The 23438-nt window shown below is 39.0% G+C and overlaps 1 protein-coding gene across 5 annotated transcripts in view; it reads left to right on the top strand.

The window, feature by feature from the left end:
* The first annotated feature begins 577 nt into the window (after nucleotides 1-577).
* The window catches only part of SMC5 (structural maintenance of chromosomes 5), a 96674-nt gene continuing 73813 nt past the window's right edge, over nucleotides 578-23438 (top strand). For 3 of the 5 annotated variants that reach the window (XM_040449376.1, XM_040449379.1, XM_040449380.1), the window contains exons 1-3: nucleotides 579-834; nucleotides 3223-3364; nucleotides 17378-17430. In XM_040449376.1, the coding sequence (XP_040305310.1) occupies nucleotides 641-834; nucleotides 3223-3364; nucleotides 17378-17430 (389 nt within the window). In that variant the 5' untranslated portion in view covers nucleotides 579-640. Of the gene's footprint in view, nucleotides 835-3222; nucleotides 3365-17377; nucleotides 17431-23438 lie in introns of those variants that run through there. The other 2 variants (XM_040449377.1, XM_040449378.1) reach the window with 2 other exon arrangements.

Below are 23438 nucleotides of genomic sequence, written 5' to 3'. Positions count from 1 at the left end.
TGGGAGCGCGCAGGGGACCTAGCCCGACGCTTTTAGGGGAGACACGGGCATAGGGTCATCGCAAGAGTTTCTTTTTGGGACGCGGGGACCTGATTGAAGGCAAACAGGGAGCCAAGTGAGAAGACGAAGAGCCAAAGACCGGCGAGCCCGGGTGCGCTCGGTCGGTGTCCCGACACAGCTGGTCGGAGGTCGCCCGCCCTCGCTCTCAGGTGTCGCCGCGAACGCCTCCCTCTGTCCCCTCGCGGATGGGCTTCCTCAGAGGGCTGAAAGGACTTTCAAAGTACTAAATGCCATTGACATCTCTGAGTTAAAAAAAAAACAAACAAACAAACACCCAACTCTGAAAAATGCACAAACGCTCGTAGAGAAAGATGAGGTAGCCGTCTCCCGGGAGGACGCCGCCCCCACCCGCTCGCGACCCTCATCCTCGCCCGCGTTCTCTTTGCCTCCCGCCTCCTAGGCCGCGCGCCGAGGGGCGGAGCGGCCCGCAGACACCGCCCGGCGGGGACTGCGCAGGCGCGGGGGCGGGCTCGCGGGCGGTGTCGCGCGCCGGGCAGTTCGCGCGGGAGCCGGGCGCAGGGGCGTCGGGGCTGCAGGTCAGTGGGAACGGAAGCGCTTGCGGGGCGGAGGGGAAGCTAGGATGGCGACTCCGAGTAGGAAGACGTCGACCCCAAGCTCCCTGGCCTCCAAGAGAGCTCTCCCGAGAGACCCCTCGTCGGAGGTCCCGAGCAAAAGAAAGAGCTCGGCCCCGCCGGCGCCGCCGCCACTGCCGCTGCAGTCGTCCAGGCCTTTCGTGGAAGGCTCGATCGTCCGTATCGTGATGGAGAACTTCTTGTGAGTGGCCGGAGGCCGCGCCGCGGCGGGGAGGCAAGCGGGCCCGCGCGGGCGGGGGCGCAAGCTGCGTGGGTGGGTGAGGGTGGGTGGATGTGTGGCCGGCTGTGGGTCTGGTCGTGAATTCAAGCCGGCGTTACCGTGAGGATTTTTACTGAGAGGCCGTGGGGATTGACGTAGGTGTTGGTGTGGTAGGTGTGCGTCTGATGTGATGCGGATATTTTATTCATTCAGCCAGCGTTTTCTGAAGGCGTCATATGGCGGGCAGTGGACGTGGTAGGGAATAGATTTCTGGCGGCAGGGAGTCACGGCCTACAGACGGAGGACATAATCTGTAATTGACCAAAGTATGGGCGCTGGGAACTCACAGGAAGCAACAGTTAAATCAGAGGGGCAGTGACGCTGTGGCAGAATCGTGAAGAGTAAGCAGTTGCCAGGGGGACAAAATGGTGAAGGTTGTCGCGGATGGAGGTTGAAATGTACCAGAAAATTAAGCCTTACTCTCAATTGTTGGACCTCCCAGCAGACCCTTGACCCCTCCAAATCCAGCTATCTTTCCTGGTTCCTTTTCTTTCTCTCCACACAACTAATAATCATAATAATCGTCTTAGAATTTAGTATGTTTTAGCACAAATACTGTGTATCTCTCTAGCATCTTACATTTCTTTTGGTCGAAGTCTTTTTTTTTTTTTTTTTCTTTAAAGCTTGCACATAGTGGCTTAGGGTAACAGAATTGTGGTAGCAATACCAGTGTGTTTTTCTTACCCCCAAGTATCTATCCTGTGCCAAGTATAGAAGTAGATGCTTTATTTACACAGTGCTCTCATTCTTGTAACATCTCTTCATCTCCATTGATGAGATGAGCTTGGAAAGGTTAATTTACCCATGTTTACACTGCTAGTAAGTAGCTGAATTGCTGTTTGAGTGCAGGTCAGGAAAGATAAATATAATCAAATGAGTTATCTACCATAATAATATAGATGAGTGTGTGTGTGTGTGTGTGTGTGTGTGTGTATTTGTATTTGTGCCATGGGGCACAAAGAAGTGGTTAATTTCATCCACAACTGTGAGAAAGAGCTTTGTACGGGAGGTTATAAAAGTCTTGAAGGAAGAGTGTCGTAGACAGAAGGAACCACCTGCAACAGTTTGTATATTTAGGAAGTGTCTAGTATTTTAGTATGGCTGGAACGTAGGATGTGAGCGAATATGTGAACAGAGCTGATACTGAAGAGGGAGGCAGCTATTGAGAATCTGCGTTTTCTATACTAAGGAATTCCAATTTCATCCTGTTGGCAACCAGGATGCATTTTAAGCAGGAAATGACGTGATTTATATTACTCTGGAAGCAGTGTGAAGGATGATTTAGAAAGGGTGCAAGATGGGAGGCAAGAAGACTTACAACAGTAAGGGATGATCAGAGTTTGAACCTTGGAGTAGCAGTGGGAAGTAGGAGCAGAAAGAAGAGATTTGTCAGGATTTGGCTTTAGACTGGGAGGCTGAGGGCAAGAGAGTTATGCAGCATTTTTCTCAAGTCTCTGCCTTGGTTCTTGGTCAGATGTGATGCTATTCAGCAGAAGGAACAATTTGGGGGGAAGAATAGTAAATGCTTTTTGGATCCTGTGATTTAAAGTTTCCTGTGGGACATCTGAAAAAGATCTCACATAGGCAGTGTTTTTAAGGGTCAGGAAAAGTCAACAGGTGAGAGATTTGAAAATCATGCATGTAAGTTGCAGAAATGCTTGAGATTGCCCAAAGGGAAATATTAATAGGAGGAATAGAAGGCCAAGTATAGAGCCCTGGAGGAATGCCAACATTTAAGGATGAGCAGAAGAGGACCTCGGACTGAGAAGGAAATGTTCAGGGAGGCAAGAGGAGAACCATGGGAGAGTATTCTCTCAGAAGCCTAGTGGAAAAAGTGTTTCAAAAATATCTGCTGCACCGGAGTTGGATAATAAGACTGAAAAGAGCCCACTGCGTTTAGCAAGTAGAAAATCTTTTACCCTTTGAAGCCATGGAAGCAGAAAATTTTGCAAGTCCTAGAAGAATGAATGAATGTGAGGAAATAAAGCTTGGGTGTGAAGAGAAAGAAAAAGGTGGCTGCAAAGTGTAGAGCTAGCCTGTTTTATTTTCAGGATGAGTGGACTTTGAGTTTTAGGAATGAGGTAGGAGATAGGAGAGGTAGGCTTAGAGAACCGAAGTGGCCTGGAAGACAGTGGTTACTGGAAGAATTCCTATGAGTGAACCAAGTCCAGTTGGATTAGACGGTAAGGTCAGCTGGCCTTTAAAGGAATTCAAGAAAAGCCTGTAGGTAATGTAAAGCAAGAATAAATGTTTTGGCAAAGAAAATATTCACTTCTTATGTCTTAGTAATTTCGCCTTTTTATAATTCAGGACGTATGATGTCTGTGAAGTATCTCCCGGACCTCACTTGAATATGATTATTGGAGCTAATGGGACAGGAAAGTCGAGCATCGTGTGTGCCATTTGTCTTGGGTTGGCAGGCAAACCCGCTTTCATGGGACGGGCAGACAAGGTGAGTTAACAGCAGTATTTTTAAAAAATTGGGAGTTGTGACTTGCTTTTAGTATCGAATCACTTCCTGTATCTCAATTCCTCGGGTGTAACAAACATATAGAGCTTGAATATAAAGAATGAAGTTGGCAGGTAGAGATGGCTGGAGGAGATTGCCACTGTAAAGGTATTTTGGACTATATATGAATCTAGAGAATTCTCCAAGTATGTGACACTTAAAATTCTTAGGAGTAGGGTAAAATGTCTTCTTAAATGTGTATTGTTGGGCTTGTGGAAAGGTGAAGTAAATTTACCAAGGGCGGAAACAAAATTGTGTGGATCTGAAGACTTAAGCTCTGGAGTTGTTTCCCCAGGGGCATTTGCTTACTTTGCACCCTAAAGCCTAGTTTTTGATTGGTTGCTCTGGATTGGGGGTCCTGAAGGTAGAGGAGGGCTAGAAGATGAAACTTGAAGTCAAGCACTGTATTTAGTAGGAAAAATAAACACTGCAGAATGAGATACAGAGTTACTTACTTACCCTGATTGTTAGCTCTGAATTTGGTGGAGAAAAAAAAAATCTTCAAAGAATTACTATTATTTTCTATTGAAAAATAATTGACATACGATATTGTATTAGTTTCAGGTATACAATATAGTCAATATTTATATATGTATGAAATGGTCACAATAAGTCTAGTTGCTGTCTATCACTATACAAAGTTGTTAGAATATTATTGACAATATTCCCTATGCTGTAATTACGTCCCTATGTCTTACTTATTTTATAACTGGAAGATTGTACCTCTGAATCCATTTCATCTGTTTTGTCCACTCCCCTGTCTCCCCTCCGGCAATCATCAGTTCTCTGTGTTTATGAGTTTGTTTCTGTTTTGTCTTCCAAAGAATTCTTAACCACAAGCCTTAACACATGTTTAGACCCACGATTCATCTTACCTCTGTGGCCTGATATCATAAATGATAATTTTAAAGTGGTCCCAGTTAGTAATATCTCCAGGCACCTGGCAGAAGCAGGTGCAAATCCTATGAAGAAAAATACATGAAATTCAGTCCTAAAAATTCTAACGTAAAAGTCCCGAGGAGTTCATGAATCCATACTTAACAATCAAAACATAGGAGGAAATGCCAACACAAACAGCAGATTGCATCATCAGACATGCAAAGCTTGTAGATGGAGAAAATAAACTAGGGATATTTAATTTGTTTAAGGAAATAAAAGAAGTTTGGAAGAATAACAGGAGTAAGTAACAGATGAAGTAAATTCGACACAGAATCAAATAGAACTTAATAAAAATATGTTCCTTGAAGATAGAAATTTGGTGGACAGGTGAAACAAAGCAGACATATTTGAGAAAAGAATTTGTAACTAAAATACTTGAACATATTTCTTAAAATATTATAGAAGTAAAAAGAGAAAAATCAAGGTTAAGACACGATAGGTAAAGGAAGATGATCCACTGTATGTCTGAGTATTTCCAAAGAGAGACAATAGACGAGGAAAAAACAATATTTCAAGAAACCATGACTGAGAATTTTCTAGAAACCTTAAAGTTTAAATCCTCAGAGTCAAGAAGCCTGATCTAGGCAGGATAAATAAAAGAAATACACAAGCAGACATGTTGTAGTGAATTACAGAAGAACAGGCACAAAAGTATTGATCTCAGAATGAAAGAAGTGGAAAAAAAAAAGAAAGCCTGAAATTCTCTCACTGAAATATTTTTGAAAGTATATAATTTAGGAAGAAGAAAAAATAATCCTGGAAGAAAACTCTTAAGAAGTGAGAAGAAATGTTGAGCAAAAAAAAGGCAAATGTATAGGGAAATTATATGGAAACTGCATAAAATAATGTCTAATTTGTGAAGTTTAGATCAAACCAGATAGAACTGTTGTCTTTTCTGGTAGTAACCAGAGTTAAAACACTCCATGGATTTGTATTTTCAGGGAGAAGTTAAGATAATTGGTTAACTTCCAGTTTATTAAATTAAATATGCATGTTAAAGTTACGTAGGTAAACAAACCACTAAAACAATTGAAATTTATAAATCCTCCAAACAAAGATAAAAACATAGAGAGAGGGGAAGGAAGAAACAATGACTGCCCAAACAAGACAGAAGAAGCCTTTAGAGAGGAGGAGAAAAGAAACAAATATAGAAAAGGAGATTATTACAAAACATAAAATGGTTGAATAGTCGCAATAATTATTAGTGGTCTAAGTTCATGTTTAATTTGGAAGTCTGCTGGAGTAGATAAAGAAAGAAAGCTCAGTTCTCCTGTTTACAACAAGCCTATTTAAAGTAATAAAGCAACAGAAAAGTTAAAAATGAAAAGATGAAGAAATACATAGGCAAATATATGAAAGAAAGGGATAACTGACTTGATACCAGGCAAAATAGACCTTAAGCAAAAAGTACTTCTGGAAGTAGATACGGTCATTAAATATTGATGAAAGGTCCAGTTCAGCAAGAAGGTAATTCATTTCTCAACTTGAATTCACTTAATGTAGGTCTAAAACATATAAACAAAATCAGAATTCCTATTGACAAGTTAACAAATTCATAATCGTGGTTGGAGAGCTATCGGTAATCAGATCGGTCAGATAAAAATTAGAATACGGAAGATTTGAACAACAGTTAAGCTTGAGCTGGTGGTCGGGTTATAAACACTGCGCTAAACGCTCGGAGAGCTCACATTCTTCTTAGGCACAAACGGAACATTACTAAATCCACATACTGAGCCATATGCAAATATAAAAAAAGTCAAAAGAATTGCTACCACACATACCATATTCTCTGATCATAATGCTATTAAGAGAGAAATAAGATAAGTGAAGTTTTCCCATTTGTTTGGAATGAAAAATATGCTTCTATATTATATATAGGTCAAAGAAGAAATCTTAATGGAAAATGAAAATAAGAGCAGAAATTAATTAAAAAAAAAAAAAAACCCAAATCAGTAACTTTTGAGAAGAAAGGTGTTGGGGGTAGATAAAGTAGAAAAAAGGGATGGGGGCGCCTGGGTGGCTCACTCAGTTAAGTGTCCAGCTCTTGATTTCGGCTCTGGTCATGATCTCGTGGTTAGAGGGATCAAGCCCCACTTTGGGCTGTGCTCACAGCGTGGATCTTCCCCCCTCCCCCTCTCTCTGCTCACACTCTGTCTCTCTTAAAATAAATAAACATTTAAAAAGGAAAAGAAAAAAGGAATGTAAAAATGCAATAAAGATATGTTGTGTGGTGATTGAAACAACTCCAAAATTTAAGTGGTTTAAAAATAGAGAAGGTTAATTCTTGTTCTTGCTGCTTACCCAGTGTAGGCCCTTTTGTGGTCACTTGGGTACCTAGGCTCATGAGGTCTTCATTTCAATATATACTTCCATGATGGCCACCTTGGGAAAGGGAACTGGCTGTTCATATTTCCTCCAAAAACTCATGTATATTCTACTCACATTTTCACTGGACAGAGCCAGGTAAAACACCACACCTTGCATCAGAGGGAACGAGCAAATGCAGTCCTCCTGTGGGCTTGGAGCAGAACTGGAGTTTTCATGAACTGTTGTAATGCCTACCACCAGGGCATTATCAGAATGCAGTCAAGATTTAAATGATTATAAGAGAATATCATGGTGCCTGCATGTGTCTGCCACTGTGGTGCTGCTTCTGTTGGGCCGTGTGCCTTGTGCACTGGGCTCAGCGGCTGCTGCCCACCGGGCCTGCCCTGCTGGGGACAAAGCTTTTGTTGAATTCGTGAGTGATGAAATTGAGGAGGAAAAGAAGATCTGGAAGCATAAATTCCTCCCCAAGATGTCTCGTGGTTGAGAGCTGGAAATGTATGGGACAGAAGCCAAATTATTGCAGAAAGGTGCTGGAGAGAAGGTCACTATCACTTCAACATTAACAATAGCATGCTGCTAACATTTGATGGGGGGGGAGCAGAAGGTTGAAGAACAGTCTGAATTGATGGCCACTCTCAATTTCTTGGAAGTTACAAAGAATGGCTTAGTGCTGGACTGTCACTATCCAGAAGATGAGGTTGGGCATGAAGAGGAGGTTGGGAGTGATGTTTTCTCATCAGGGAAGTGAGCTATTGATCCATTGGCAAGTCTGCGTGGAAGGATATGAATTACACACTCAACACTGGTCCCCTGGGCTGAACTTTATATGACCACCTGATGGATTTCCCAGTGGACTGAGGATAACACTTTGGCAGATGAGTTGGTAGACTCAGCACAGCCCTGGAGCACCAGGAATACATGACTTTTTTCAAAGATCTCTAAGGTTTGTCAAGAGCCAGTAAAGCAGGCAAGATGTTGAACACCTTAATTTTATGGCCGGCTTTGGCCAGGGAACAAAGCTACTCCGAAGCCACACACACATGTACTTTGAGATAATTTTCATGCTAATATCATGGAAAATCATTCAAATTTAAATTATTTCCCTTGCCCTCTTACTTACTCATTTATGTCCTCTCTATAAATCTGTTGTTCCTGGAGTTTTGGATAATATAATGATGGACAATAAAATTGATTTATCTCCTCCAAAAAAACAAAAAAGACTATTATGAACAACTTCATGCTAGTAAAGCTTAAATTCTTAAAGTTGTAAATGTATAGTAGGTTTCTACCACTGTATAAATGATTCAAGCTGATTCTTAGTAGAAAAAAATCAGCTGTTAAATTTTTTCCTAGGACATCAAAGACCATTAGTTTTAACAACGGTCATTTTGTATTTTACACAAAGAACATGACTTAGGTACCAGAATCCATCAAGGAAAGAATGGGAAAACTATAAGCTAGTCTTACTCATGAGTATAGGAGCAAAAATCTCAAGAAAAAGAAACTATAGTCTGATGAATCTAATACATAAAATGCATCATACGTTGTGACCAAATAGAATTTATTCAAGGAATGAGAGATTGAACATTAGAAAAAAATGAACACATCACGTTTTATTTTTATTTTTTACATGTCACATTTTAAAGGACAACTGCATGAGCATCTCAGTAGAGAAAAAGCATTAAGTTCCACAGTAATTTATGATTTAAAAAACTCTTAGCAAATTAGGAGTAGAGGATACCTTTCTTTCTTTTTTCTTTTTTTATGAATATAATTCGTCAAATTGGCTTACATACAACACCCAGAGCTCGTCCCAAAAAGTGCTCTCCTCAATGCCTATCACCCATTTTCTCTCTCCCTCACCACCACCCCCCCATCCACCCTTAGTTTGTTCTCTATATTTGAGTTTCTTGTGGTTTGCCTCCCTCCCTTTCTGTTTGTATCTATTTTTTCCCCCTTCCCTTCCCCTGTGGTCTTCTGTTCACTTTCTCAAGATCTACATATGAGTGAAAACATGATACCTGTCCTTCTCTGACTGACTTATTTCACTCCATGATACCTTCCAGTTCCATCCACATTGCTGCAAATGGCATGATTTCATTCTTTCTCATTGCCAAGCAGTATTCCATTGAATATATAAACTTCATCTTTATCCATTCATCAATTGATGGAAATTTAGGCTCTTTCTATAATTTGTTGAAAGCGCTGCTGTAAACATTGAGGTACATATGCCCCTGTGCATCACCACTCCTGTATCCCTTGGGTAAATACCTAGCATTGCTATTGCTGGGTCATAGGGTAGCTCGATTTTTAATTATTTGGGGAACCTCCACACTGTTTTCCAGAACAGCTGCACCAGTTTGCATTCCCACCAGCAGTGCAAGAGGTTTCCTGTTTCTCCGCATCCTTGCCAGCATCTGTGGTTTCCTGATTGTTCATTTTAGCCACTCTGACCAGTGTGAGGTGGTATCTCAGTGTGGCTTTGATTTGTATTTCCCTGGCGATGAGTGACGTTGAGCATCTTTTCATGTGTCTGTTGGCCATCTGGCTGTTTGCCTGTTCATGTCTTCTGCCCATTTTTTTACTGGATTATTTGTTTTTCAGGGTTGAGTTTGGAAAGTTCACTATAGATTTTGGATACTAACCCTTTATCTGATATGTCATTTGCAAGTATTGTTTCCCATTCTGTCAGTCACCTTTCAGTTTTGTTGATTGTTTCCTTTGCACTGCAGAAGCTTTTTATCTTGATGAGGTCCCAGTAGTTCATTTTTGCTTTTAATTCCCTTGCCTTTGGAGATGTGTCGAGTAAGAAATTGCTGCAGCTGAGGTCAAAGAGGTTGTTCCCTGCTTTTTCTCTAGGGTTTTGATGGTTTCCTGCCTCACATTTAGGCCTTTCATCCATTTTGAGTTTATTTTTGTGTATGGTGTAAGAAGGTGGTGTAGTTTCATTCTTCTGCATGTTGCTGTCCAGTTCTCCCAGCACCATTTGCTAAAAAGACTGTCTTTTTTCCATTGGATGTTCTTTCCTGCTTTGTCAAAGATTAGTTGGCCCTACATTTGTGGGTCCAGTTCTGGGTTCTCTATTCTATTCCATTGGTCTATGTGTCTGTTTTTGCGCCAATACCATGCTGCCTTGATGATTACAGCTTTGTAGTAGAAGCTCAAGTCTGGGATTGTGATGCCTCCCGCTTTGGTTTTCTTCTTCAATATTACTTTGGCTATTTGGGGTCTTTTGTGGTTCCATACAAGTTTTAGGATTGTTTGTTCTAGCTTTGAGAAGGATGCCAGTGCAAGTTTGATTGGGATTGCATTGAATGTGTAGATTGCTTTGGGTAGTATTGACATTTTAACAAGATTTATTCTTCCAATCCATGGGCACGGAATGTTTTCCCATTTCTTTGTATCTTCAATTTTCTTCATAAGCTTTCTGTAGTTTTCAGCATATAGGTCTTACATCTTTGGTTAAGTTTATTCCTAGGTATTTTATGCTTCTTGGTACAATTGTAAATGGGATCGATTTCTTTCTTTCTTTCTCTTTCTGTTGCTTCATTATTGGTGTATAAAAATGCAGATGATTTCTGTACATTGATTTTGTACTCTGCAACTTTACTGAATTCATGTATCAGTTCTAGGAGTCTTTTGGTGGAGTCTTGTGGGTTTTCCATGTAGAGTATCATATTGTCTGTGAAAAGTGAAAGTTGGACTTCTTTGCCAATTTTGATGACTTTTATTTCATTTTGTTGTCTGATTGCTGAGGCTAGGACTCCCAACACTATGTTAAACAACAGTGGTGAGAGTGGACATCCCTGTTGTGTTCCTGATCTCAGGGGGAAAGCTCTCAGTTTTTCCCCTTTGAGGATGATATTAGCTGCAGGCTTTTCATATATGGCCTTTATGATGTTTAAATATGTTCCTTCTATCCCTACTTTCTCGAGGGTTTTTATTAAGAAAGGATGATGTATTTTGTCAAATGCTTTTTCTGCATTTATCGACAGGATTATATGGTTCTTATCCTTTGTTTTGTTAATGTGATGTATCACACTGATTGATTTGCAAATATTGAACCAGCCCTGCAGCCCAGGTATGAATCCCACTTGATCATGGTGAATAATTCCTATATGATGTTGAATTCGATTTGCTAGTATCTTGTTAAGAATTTTTACATCTATGTTCATCAGGGATATTGGCTTGTAGTTCTCCTTTTTTGTGGGGTCTCTGTCTGGTTTAAGAATCAAGATAATGCTGGCTTCATAGAATGAGTCTGGAAGTTTCCTTCCATATCTGTTTTTTGGGAATGGCTTGAGAAGGATAGGTATTAATTCTGCTTTAAATGTCTGGTAGAATTCCCCACGGAATCCATCTGGTCCAGGACTCTCAATTTGTTGGGAGATTTTTGATAACTGATTCAGTTTCTTCACTAGTTACAGACGGGTCTGTTGAAATTTTCTATTTCTTCCTGTTTGAGTTTGGGTAGTGTGTGGGTGTCTAGGAATTTCTGAGGGATTGGTTTTGATAAATCCATTTTCATTCATGATTTTATCTGTTTTGGTCTTCCTTTTGAGAAGTCTGGCTAGGGGTTCATCACTTTGGTTTGTTTTTTTCAAACAACCAACTTTTGGTTTCATTGGTCTGTTCTTTTGTTTTTTGTTTCTATATATTGTTTATTTCTGCTCAGATCTTATTATTTCTCTTCCTCTGCTGGGTTTAGGGTTTCTTTGCTGTTCTGCTTCTAGTTCCTTTAGGTGTGCTGTTAGATTTTGTATTTGGGATTTTTCTTGTTTCTTGAGATAGGCCTGGATTGCAATGAATTTTCCTCTTAGGATTGCCTTTGCTGCATCCCAAAGGGTTTGGATTGTAGTGTTTTCATTTTCATTTGTTTCCATATATTTTTTAATCCTCCTTTAATTGCCTGGTTGATCCACTCATTCTTTAGTAGGATGTTTTTTAACCTCCATGAATTTGGAGGTTTTCCAAACTTTTTCCTGTGGTTGATTTCAAGTTTCATAGCATTATGATCTGAACGTGTACATGGTATGATCTCAGTTCTTTTGTATTTATTGAGGGCTATTTTGTGAGCCAGTATGTGGTCTATCTTAGAGAATGTTCCACGTGCACTTGAGAAGAATGTGTATTCTGTTGCTTTGGGGTGAAAAGTTCTAAATATATCTGTCAAGTCCATCTGGTCCAGTGTATCATTCTTTATGGGTTTTCCGTCTAGATGATCTGTCCATTGTTGTAAGTGGAGTATTAAAGTTCCCTGCAATGACCACATTCTTACCAATGAAAGTGCTTAGGTTTGTGATTAATTCCTTTATATATTTGGGTTCTTCCAAATTTGGTGCATAAACATTTGTAATCGTTATCTCTTCTTGATGAATAGACACTGTAATTATTATAGAATGCCCTTCCTCATCTCTTGTTACAGTCTTTAGTTTAAAATCTAGTTTGTCTGATATAAGTATAGCTACTCCAGCTTTCTTATGACTTCCACTAGTATGATAGATGGTTCTGTATCCCCTCACTTTCAATCTGAAGGTGTTCTCAGGTCTAAAATGTGTCTCTTGTAGACAGCAAATAGATGGGTCTTATTTTTTTTTATCCATTCTGATACCCTGTGTCTTTGATTGGAGCATTTAGTCCATTTACATTCAGTGTTGTTATTGAAAGATATGGATTTAGAGTCATTGTGTTATCTGTAGGTTTCATGCTTGTAGTGGTGTCTCTGGTCCTTTGTGGTCTTTGCAATACTCACACAGTCCCCCTTAGGATCTCTTGTAGGGCTGGTTTAGTGGTGATGGATTCCTTCAGTTTTTGTTTGGGAAAACCTTTATCTCTCCTTCTATTCTGAATGACAGACTTGCTGGATAAAGGATTCTTGGATGCATATTTTTCCTGTTCATCACGATGAAAATTTCCTGCCACTCCTTTTGGGCCTGCCAAGTTTCAGTAGACAAGTCTGCCACTACCCTTTTGTGTCTGCCTTATATGTTCACCCTGTAGGTGAGGGCTGTTTATTCCTGGCCGCTTTCAGAATTCTCTCTTTATCTTTATATTTTGCCAGTTTCACTATGATATGTCATATAGAAGATTGATTCAAGTTACATCTGAAAGTTCTCTGTACCTCCTGGATTTCCATGTCTGGTTCCTTCCCCAGATTGGGGAAGTTCTCAGCTATGATTTGTTAAGCACACCTTTGGCCCCTTTCTCTCTCTTTTCTTCTGGAACTCCTGTGATACGGAATTTGCTGCATTTCATTGAGTCACTTAGCTCTCTAATTCTCTCCTTGTGATCCAGAATGTTTTTATTTCTCTTTTTCTCAGCTTCATCTTTTTCCATAATTTTATCTTCTATATCAACTATTCTCCCCTCTGCCTCTTCAATTCTGGCTGTCCCCACCTCTAGTTTATTTTGCACCTTGTTTACAACATTTTTTAATTCATCATGACTATTTTTTGGTTCCTTGATCTCTGCAGTGGTAGATTCTCTGGTGTCTTCTGTGCTTTTTTCAAGTCCAGCAATTAATCTTATGACTGTTCTAAATTCTTGTTCAGTTATATTGTTTATATCTGTTTTGAGCAATTCGTTAGCTGTCATTTCTTCCTGGACTTTCTTTTGAGGGGCATTCTTCCATTTCATCATTTTGGGTAGTTTTTTGTCCCTTATGTGTTTTAAAAGCTTGTTATGTGCCCTACACCTGCGAGCACTATTATATTAAAGTGGGGTCATACACTGTCTAGGGCCTGGCCCTTCAGGAGGTGTTTTTTGGAGAGTGTCACTTGCCCTCTGTTGTTGTAGTGTAGTTACTTTATCTCCCTACTTGTAGTGATGTTTTGAACCCTCCACTAGGTGTGCTTTGATTTGTTCCTTGAAGTGTCCTAGAAAGGAAAACAAAGAAACAAAAAGCAAACAGAAAACAAAAACACCCAAACACACAAACAAACCCCAAAAACAAAAATCCAGAAACATCAGCCACAAGTAAACAATAGGGTGGAGGAGGTGTTGGCAGAAGAGGCCTTGTCCCGAACAAAGAGAGAAATGACAGGAGCGGGGAAAAAGAACGAATAAAAATTGACCAGAAAAACTATAGGGCTTAATCCAGAGAGTGAGAAAGGGGAATAAAGAAGGAGGTGTGGAACATGTATCAAGAGAATGGATTAAATATGTCTGCTTAAACGAACCGACAACCAGAGTAACCAGACTAGAGGAGGGAAGAGATAAGAAGGAGAAAAGGAAGGAAGACTATATCTGTACAGTAAGAACTGTCTGAGAATTAAATCAGGCAATTAAATCAGTGCAACAGCGCTGGTCTGGAGGAAGGGCCGTCTGGTTCATCAGCTTCAATCCCACTCCAGTAGATACGCAGTTACCAGTCACGGAGGGGCGTGGTTTGGTGTAAGCAGGTCCTGCCTCCACTGTGGGCCCCGCTCTCCCTTTGCTGAAGTCTCCCCTTGTTGGTGATGGGAAGAAAAATGACGACACCGAAGTCTCTCCTCCATGGACCAGGTGTCCCAAACCACTCTTCTGGAGCAGTCTCACTGTGCCATGGGCACAAGTGAGGCGGTTTGTCCTGCTCCGCCAGCTCCTGTGCCTTGGCGTTTGGCAAACTCCTGCTCCGTTCACCCAGGTACTGGGGAAGTTCCTCTCAGCACCGCCGCATGAGTCGTCTGGCTGGCAGATGCAGGCAGGCTTTGGCCTGTCCCACTGCACTCCAGGGAGGGGATTGCTTTCTCCTACTGTGGACAGTGCCCTTGGCCTAGGCAGCTAGCCTGGGGCTGGCTCCCCTCTTACCCAGGTGTGCGATCCGGGCAGCCCGCCCCAGTCTGGAGAAAGCCCTTCAGAGATTGGCTCCTTCTATGTCCTAGTCCCTGTTTTTTTTCTTGTCCACATACAGTCCTGTGCTTCCCCAGCTGCTCTTTCTCTTCCCTTTGTCTCTCCACAGAAGGGGAACCCTCCCCTCTGTTCATTTTCTCTCTCCCAGTTCGCAGTCACCCACCTATGGCTGGTCAGGTTGTCCCTGTGGGTCCCTGTAAGCAACTGTCTCTTTTCCTCCCGGACTTTGGAGTTCAGCATCCTTTAGCTTCAACACTGCTTTGTTTGTGAGATGAGGGAACTTAGGATCCCCCTACTTGTCCTCTATGTTGGCCCGTCCTTCAAGGATACCTTTCTTAATTGCATAAAAGACAGCTAAAATATACAGCAAGTTAAAGAACAAGTCAAGGTTGCCTACTATCTATCACTCCTATTCAGCATTGTACTCGAAGTTCTAGACAGAACAGGAAGGTAAAACAAAAGATACAAGTTGGAAAGAAAGAAAAGTCATTTATAGGTTATATGAATGTTTGCAACGAAAACCACAAAAGAGTCCTCAGATAAGCCTTCTGATGAATTAATATGAAAATTTATTAAGATTGCTAAATACAAGATTATATAACAAATCTGTTGCATTTCTGTACACTAACAATGAACAGAAAAATACAATTAAAACTTGATATCATTTACAGTAGCAACAAAAATGCAGCTTACATAGCAGTAAGTTAACAAAGGATGTATAAGACTTACACACAATGTAGAAATTATACAACTTTTTTGAAAATATTAGGAGTTTATAATAGATGGAGAGATGTACAGTATGAACAGGCTGGAAGACCTAATATAAAAATTTCATTCTTCACATTGATGCACATATCAGCATCGTTCCAGTCATAGTTACAAGCAGGTTCTGAAATTCAGATGGAAGAGCAAAGGACCAAGAATACCTAAGATACTCATAAAGAAATTCAACACAATGGGAAAACTTGCCCTCTCGGGTATCAAGACTTAACATGAAGTTAAGACATCGTGTAGAATGTTATTCAGCCATGAAAAAGAATGAAATCTTGACATTTGCAACAGCCTGAATGGACCTAGAGGGTGTTATACTAAGTGAAATACGTTAGGGAAAGACAAATACCATATGATTTCACTTGTATGTAGAATCTAAAACAAAATAAAACAAAAAACCCACAAACAGACTAACAGACTCCAATATAGAACCAGGTGGTGGTTGCCAGAAGGGAAGAAGACAGATCTTACCCTGAGTGGTAGGGTTTTTGGTTTTTTTTTTAATTTTTTTTTAATGTTTTTATTTATTTTTGAGACAGAGAGAGACAGAGCATGAGCAGGGGAGGGGCAGAGAGAGAGGGAGACACAGAATCCGAAGCAGGCTCCAGGCTCTGAGCCGTCAGCACAGAGCCCGACGCAGGGCTCGAACTCACAGACTATGAGATCATGACCTGAGCTGAAGTCGGACGCTCAACCAACTGAGCCACCCAGATGCCCCTTGAGTGGTAGGGTTTTTGAAGAAGACTGTGGAGTGCAGGGTTTCTTAGGTGGCACATTGCAGACCTTTGGGTATCCCTAGATATATTTAGGGGCTGCACAAGTTCTCACTAAAAACATGTTTAATGTTGTGTTTACCGTTAAATCCTGGTATGAAAATTTAACACTAGCATCTTCTATATCATCCATATGTACACTTGATAATAAGAACTGCCTCATGATTTTTTTCCTTCTTAGTGGTACCAAGTATTTTAACTGATGCAAGGCAGTGAGCAGATAGCACTCTTACAAAGATGCCATTGTTTTTTCATGTTTATGAAGAAACTAAAACGGTTTAAGTAGCCTCATCAGAATCAAACAACTTATATGTTTATGGCAGAGTTGAGATTGGAACCTGAGTGGTGTATATTAATGCCTGTACTCTTAATCATTAAGCTGTACTTACTAGTTACAAGGCAAGTCCTCCTTTTTCATCTTTCTGGGCATCAGTTTCATCATCCGTAAAAGGGATGTAATATATACCTCATGAGATTGGTTATGAGTATTAAAAAAGGAAATTATAAATTGCTTAGCAGAGTAGCATATGGTAATGCATATTAATAAATGTTCACTGTTGTGGTTTCAGTTGTCATCATTGCCGTTACCACTATTAAAAAGATAATTATTTGCAAGGTATATTTTCACTTTTTTTTTTTTTTTTTAAGAATTATTTATAGCCTGATTCAAGATCCAGTCTGATTTATTGTTTTAGTCCCAGGGTCCGTCTCAGGTTTTTGGTCATACATGTATACAAACTAGCTTAAATATGAAATATGTCTGTTTTATCCCATAGATTGTACTTAAATTGTATTTCCTATGTGTATTGCTCTTCTTAAGAGAATGACAATTATATCTTCATTAATGACAGGATGGGTAATATTAGAGTGATTGTTGATATTTTATCGGTGCCACTCCAAAGAAGTCTCCAATGGTAATAAGGAGATTTGGTATGGCTCTATAGTTAAACTGTAGAACCTATTTTCCCACTGGCTTTTTTGCCTGTAAGGAGAGTTTTTAGTAGAGAGGCTAAGCACACAGACTCTGGAGCCAGATTATGTGGGTTCAGTTCTTTGCTCTGTATCACTTACTGGCTTTGTCACGAGTTTTTTAAGAGGCTGTCTGGCACATAGAATGTTCGGTAAATGGTAACTAATTTTTGTCACTGGTGGGTGGAAACAATGGAGGGACTCAAATCTGGGAAAGTGATAGGAGTGGACAGAGAAAATACTTAATGAAAGAATTTTAATTTGATAAATAATAATGACTTCACTAAATCTGGGATAACCTGGGAATGTCATCGCTCAGTGCATATTGCTTTTTTTTTTACTCTAGGTTGGCTTTTTTGTGAAGAGAGGATGTTCCAAAGGAATGGTTGAAATTGAATTGTAAGTGTTAAAAGTACTGAAACCACCGTTTTCTGTACAATTTCTTGATGTTCATGCATTCCTCATGACTTTAGAAAACAGTAATAACATAACGTTATGATGTAAATGTTGGAACTACTATTTCAAGGATGTTTTATCCAGAGAAGTTATTTTTTTAAGGTGTCTTAAAAACTAAATTGTAAGAATTTTTTTCAATAGAATTCTTAAAGAAATTACCTCTTGGCAGCCATTTCTGATGGATCAGAGTTAGTATTCAAGATGACACCAGTTAACCCTCCTTCGTGTATATACTTTCAGTCTTTTTTACACAGGTTTGTTTACTGCTTAGTTGATTTTTAGTGTTGTTTTTTGGAATGTTCTACAAAGTCCTGGAATTTCTAGCTTTAGGTTTTAAAAATTATCTGATAGCCTCATCGTTTTATAGGATATGGGGATATGATCTTTTTACTCAAAAACTGTGGGGGAGATGTTATATTTATATAGCAATGAGAAATAGGCATACACAAAAGATTATACTCAGTTCATTAAAATGTAATGATAGTATTTTACTGAAAGATATAAAACCAAGACTTGAATAAATGGAGAAGCTTACTATGTTCCTAGAAGCATATAGTTAATATCATTATTAACATATCAGTCCTTTCCAAATTAATATATAAATTTGACACAATTCCAATCAGAGTATCAACAGGTAAGTTTGATTGTAAAGTTTATCTGGGAGAATAAATGTGCTGGAAAACCCAAGAAGATTTTGGAAAAGTAGAGTCATGAATAAGGTATTTGTGTACTAGATGTTAGAGTGGACTATAATGCTGTTGATAGTGTGGTGTATTAGTACAGAAAATTGGAGGAGCAGAATGGAAAAAGTAGGGGCAGACCTGAATATATAACAGGATTTATTGTAAAGATGGCAGTTTAAGCTTAGGCTATAAATTACGCAAATTGAAGTAAGTTAATTGGCTATTAATTTTGTTAACATAAATTTAGAGGTTTATCAAATATTCATGAATAAAACCTAGATGTGTTAAAGGCTGAGTGAAAAAATATGTAACTTTGAAAATAATAGGGAAAAAAATGTAGATTTTTTTAAGTCTTAGGAGAAGGAGGCTCTTCCAAGCACAATAGGACCCAGTAACCATAAAAAGGAAGATAGGAAATTTAGATTGCATCCACATGCAGCTGAAAATAATGATACTGTAATTAAAAATGAGTAATAGGGGCGCCTGGGTGGCGCAGTCGGTTAAGCGTCCGACTTCAGCCAGGTCACGATCTCGCGGTCCGTGAGTTCGAGCCCCGCGTCGGGCTCTGGGCTGATGGCTCAGAGCCTGGAGCCTGTTTCCGATTTTGTGTCTCCTTCTCTCTCTGACCCTCCCCCGTTCATGCTCTGTCTCTCTCTGTCCCAAAGATGAATGAACGTTGAAAAAAAAAATGAGTAATAGACGGGAGAAAACATTTTCAGCACAAATAACCTGTACATGTCTTAAATTTACTAAAATACCAAGTCTCATGCAAGTCAGTAAAATTACTAACTGGTAAAAGAAACAAACAAAAAAATTTAACACCAAGTAAAATAAGTGGCCAAAATTATAAAAAGGATATAACTCATTAGTTATCAAGGAAATCAAAATGAGGACTTTTTTCCTTTTAGCTTAGAAAAATTTTTAAATAAAATTTAGTAATATGAAGGTATAGAGAAGTGAATCCTGTCATGTACTGTGGGAATGTAAGCACTTTATCTTACTTGGGAGTATATTATCAGGTTTTATTTTTTTTTATTTTTATTTTTTTAAAATTTTTTTTTTTTCAACGTTTATTTATTTTGGGGACAGAGAGAGACAGAGCATGAACGGGGGAGGGGCAAAGAGAGAGGGAGACACAGAATCGGAAACAGGCTCCAGGCTCTGAATCATCAGCCCAGAGCCTGATGCGGGGCTCAAACTCACGGACCGCGAGATCGTGACCTGGCTGAAGTCGGACGCTTAACCGACTGCACCACCCAGGCGCCCCTGTCAGGTTTTAAATAAATCTTTGATCCGGTTACTGTCGTAGACATTGTTTACTCATTTGCACAAAATTAGCCTTTTCTTAATTTTAATAGTGAAAAATTGTAAACACCCCAAATGTCTGTCGTCTGGTAAATGACTAAACAAAATGTGATACATTCACACAATATCTTATTCAGCTACAGAAAGGCAGGAAGTGCTGATGGATCCTGCGACATGGGTGAACCTGGAGAACGTGCTTGGTGGAAGAAGCCAGACACAGATGCTACAGACTGTATCACTGCATTTATATGAAATGTCCAGAATAGGCAAATCTCCAGAGACAGAAAATAGATTTGTGGCTGCTTAGGAAGGAGGAGTGGAGAGAATAGGGAGTGACGACTTAACAGGTTTGGGCTCCTTTTTGGGGGTGGTGAACAGATTTCGGAAATAGATGGTGGTGATGGTGACACCACCTGTGAATATGTTAAAGACCATTGTTGAAGCACATCTTCCTTCAACTATACACCTAAAAATGGTTAAAGTGGTAAATTTTATGTTATGCACATTTTACCACAATGAAAAAAAGCATTGATTCGTATATTTAAAATGGTATGTGAATTATATCTCCATTAGCCAAAGATAACTCCTGTGTTAACCTTGGTACCATTGATGGGTCACAGTGGTTTCTTCGATATTGCAACTGACATAAATATATGAAGCCAGGTATGTTTCTGACCTACAGAGGAAGTGTTAATACTTCAGTTTCAGTGTCTTTTACGGATGGCAGCAGGTGTTAAGCACTCCTGATTTTCTACTCCATCCCCATGGCCCAGTTGTTTTCTTACTTCTCTGAAGAGGCACACATGCTGGCATGCAATAGCCACTAGCTGTTATAATCTAACCAAGTGACCATGAACCAGAGTTCTGTTACCACATCTGACATGGGGGAAGTTTCCGTTTCCCCAAAGTCATTATAGTTACATTGTGGTCACTTGTTGGGAATACCAAACACAAAATCGCTCATCATTAGTTGAAATTACTCCTGTTGAACAAATCTGTTAACTGGTCACATACTCGTCGAGTGGAACAGTGGATAGAATAATCTCTGGCACACACTGATGCAGTCATTTTCAAGTAATTCTGGAGTACCTATACATTGAGGGGGAGGGGTGTACAGCATTCTGGAATTTATGGTTAGGGGCATGAGGAGAGGGACGGATACATAAATAGGTAAAATATTATTTTAGGTGATGATAGGTGCTAACGTAGAAAATCGAGCAGGAAAGGAGGACAGGGAGGGAGTGCCAGAGTAGAGTTTATGGTATTAAATAGGGTGATCAGGAAAGTTCTCACTCAGAAGATGGTACTTGAGCAAAGACTTAAAGGAGATAAGGTGATGAGCATGGAAATGCTTGGGGAAATAGCATTTTGGTGTCTGCAAATGCTAAGACTCAAGTGATATCTTGTGTGACCGCATTGCATTGAACAAGAGAATAGTAAGAGGTAAGGTCTGAAAAGATCAAGGAGCCGGCTCCTAGGGACTTGTAGGCTGCTGTGAGGACTTTGCATTTATTTATTTTTGGTAAGCTGTGAACCCACCAGGATTTGAGCAGAGACGTGGCATGATCTAAATGTCTTCTGTAGTAGTATTAACCTCCTTTGTTTTTTTACCCCTTAATTTGAAGGATTTGATTTGTCAGTTTTGTTAGTCTTTTCAGTGAATTGACTTCTGCATTGTTGTTTCTCTGTTATATCATTGTTTTCTACTTCATTAATTTCTACACATATCTTTACTAATTTTTCTTTAAACTTTTGGGTTTTTTTTTTTTGCTTTTTCTAATTTCTTGAAATTGATATTTATTGTACAAATGTGTAGTCTTTTATTTTCCTTAATATAAACAGGTTAAAAATTTCCCTGTCAATACTGCTTAGCTCTTTCTCCTAAGTTTTGGTATATAAAGCATTTTCCTATTTTTCAGTTCTGAATATTTTCTTCATTTTCTTTATGAGTTCATAATTAGAAGTTCTTTAAAATTCTCATGTAGTGGTTTTCTTGTTATATTTTACTATTGATTTCCACTTTGATGATAGTACTGTAGTAGAAAAAATATATATTATAAATAATATGTTAAATTATATATGTGCTCTTGTATAATATATAACATTACTATATTATATAGAGTTATATATATATGGTCATGTTATCAACCCTTTGACATTTGTCAAGGTATACTTATCATAGTGAGCTTTCATAAATGTTACCCGCTGGATTGAAAGAATGAGTATTCTGCTCTTGTTATGTGCAGTATTGTCTATTTGTCCATTAGTTCAACTGATTAATGATATTTTTAAATCTTGTAAATTTATGATTTTAGTCATCAGATCGATTCTTTACTGAGAAAGGTGTTTTACATTATACTTCTGTGTAGATTTGTCAGTTAGCCTCATCCTGTCAGTTTTTGCTTTATGTATTTTCAGGACGTTATTAGTTGCAGCTAAGATTCACATTGCTTGATCTTCCGAGTGAATTGAACTTTCTGTTGTTGCATACTGACTTCTTTGTCTTTTGATGCATCACCCTTAGAATGTGTTTAACTTGCCACTAATGTAGTTGGCAGCTTTCTTTTTTAAGTATTTTTCAGGTTTTATTCATTTATTTCAAGTTTTTTAAGACCTTTAATATCTCATTTGAACAAGGATAGCTGGTGTTGTTTATATTGCTTTTTACATAATGCATATGATCCATTACATGTATTGAATGACTTACATTTTTGGATTTACTTTTACTGCCTTATTCCATGCTTTTTATTTGTTCTACTTTTCAGTATATCTTTTTTCTCATGCCTTTGTTTGGATTTTTGTTTGCCTTAATATTTTCTTTACTGTTTTGAAAATTAGTCATTCTTGTTTTAGTGGTTAGAATTGTTAACATATATATTTGAATTTGAGTCTAGACTTAGATGTCTTTATTTTCCTATTGAATAAAGACCTTAGATTACTTTTATTTGAATAATTTCCCTGAACTATTTTAATTTTATCTTATCAAGTCTTTAAGATATAATAACTATAAATAACTCTCATTGTTTGTTTAGAATTATCCTGTGTATTTTTGGTTTGCCTTGCTTTTTATTCTTTCTTGCATTTTTGTGATTTCCTCTGGGATTACTTTCTTTCTGCCAGAGGACATTTTTTAAAGTTTTCTTTAATGAGGATCTTCTAGTGGAACACTAAGTTTTTGTCTGAAAATGATGATCTTTTGCTATCAATCTTGAAAGGTGTATATGCTGGATATAAAAGTCTACATCGATAGGTCTTTTTTCTTTTTCTTTTCTTTCTTCTTTTTAAGGTTTATTTATTTTTGGGAGAGTGCATTCAGGGGAGGGGCAGAGAGAAGGGGACAGAGGATCTGAAGCGGACTCTGCACTGACAGCAGCGAGCCTAACGTGGGGCTTGAACTAACAAACTTCAAGATCACGACCTGAGCCAAAGTTGGGCTCTCAACAGACTGAGTCCTCCAGGTGCCCCAATAGGTCTTTTCTCAACATATGTGAAGTATTATTCCATTGTCTTCAGATGTGAATCTGATCTTAGTTTCTTTCATAGTAATTCTCCTTTTCTGAAGTGATTTTTTAAAATCCTATCTCAGTTTTTGGTGTTTTATAGTTTTACACCATATATTTAGATGTGGATTTATTGTTTGTTTATTTTGCTTGGGATTTAGTGAGCTTCTTAAATTTATGGTTTGGAAAATTCTTATATATTATCTCTTCATATATTGCCTCTGATCCATTCTTTGTCTCTCTTCCTTCTGGAACTGTATTTTTTTTTTAACGCTTATTTTTGAGAAAGAGATAGAGGGAGGATGAGTGGGGGAGGGGCAGAGAGAAGTGGAAACACAGAATCCAAAGTAGGCTCTAGGCTCTGAGCTGTCCGCACAGAGCCCAGCGTGGGGCTCGAACTCAGAAACTGTGAGATCATGACCTGAACCAAAGTCATACACTTAACAGACTGAGCCACCCAGGC

Source organism: Herpailurus yagouaroundi, unplaced genomic scaffold, assembly GCF_014898765.1.
Source record: "Herpailurus yagouaroundi ecotype Mexico unplaced genomic scaffold, PumYag 199, whole genome shotgun sequence".
Classification (NCBI taxonomy): domain Eukaryota; kingdom Metazoa; phylum Chordata; class Mammalia; order Carnivora; family Felidae; genus Herpailurus; species Herpailurus yagouaroundi.
This window is presented reverse-complemented; position numbering and strand designations above follow the sequence as displayed.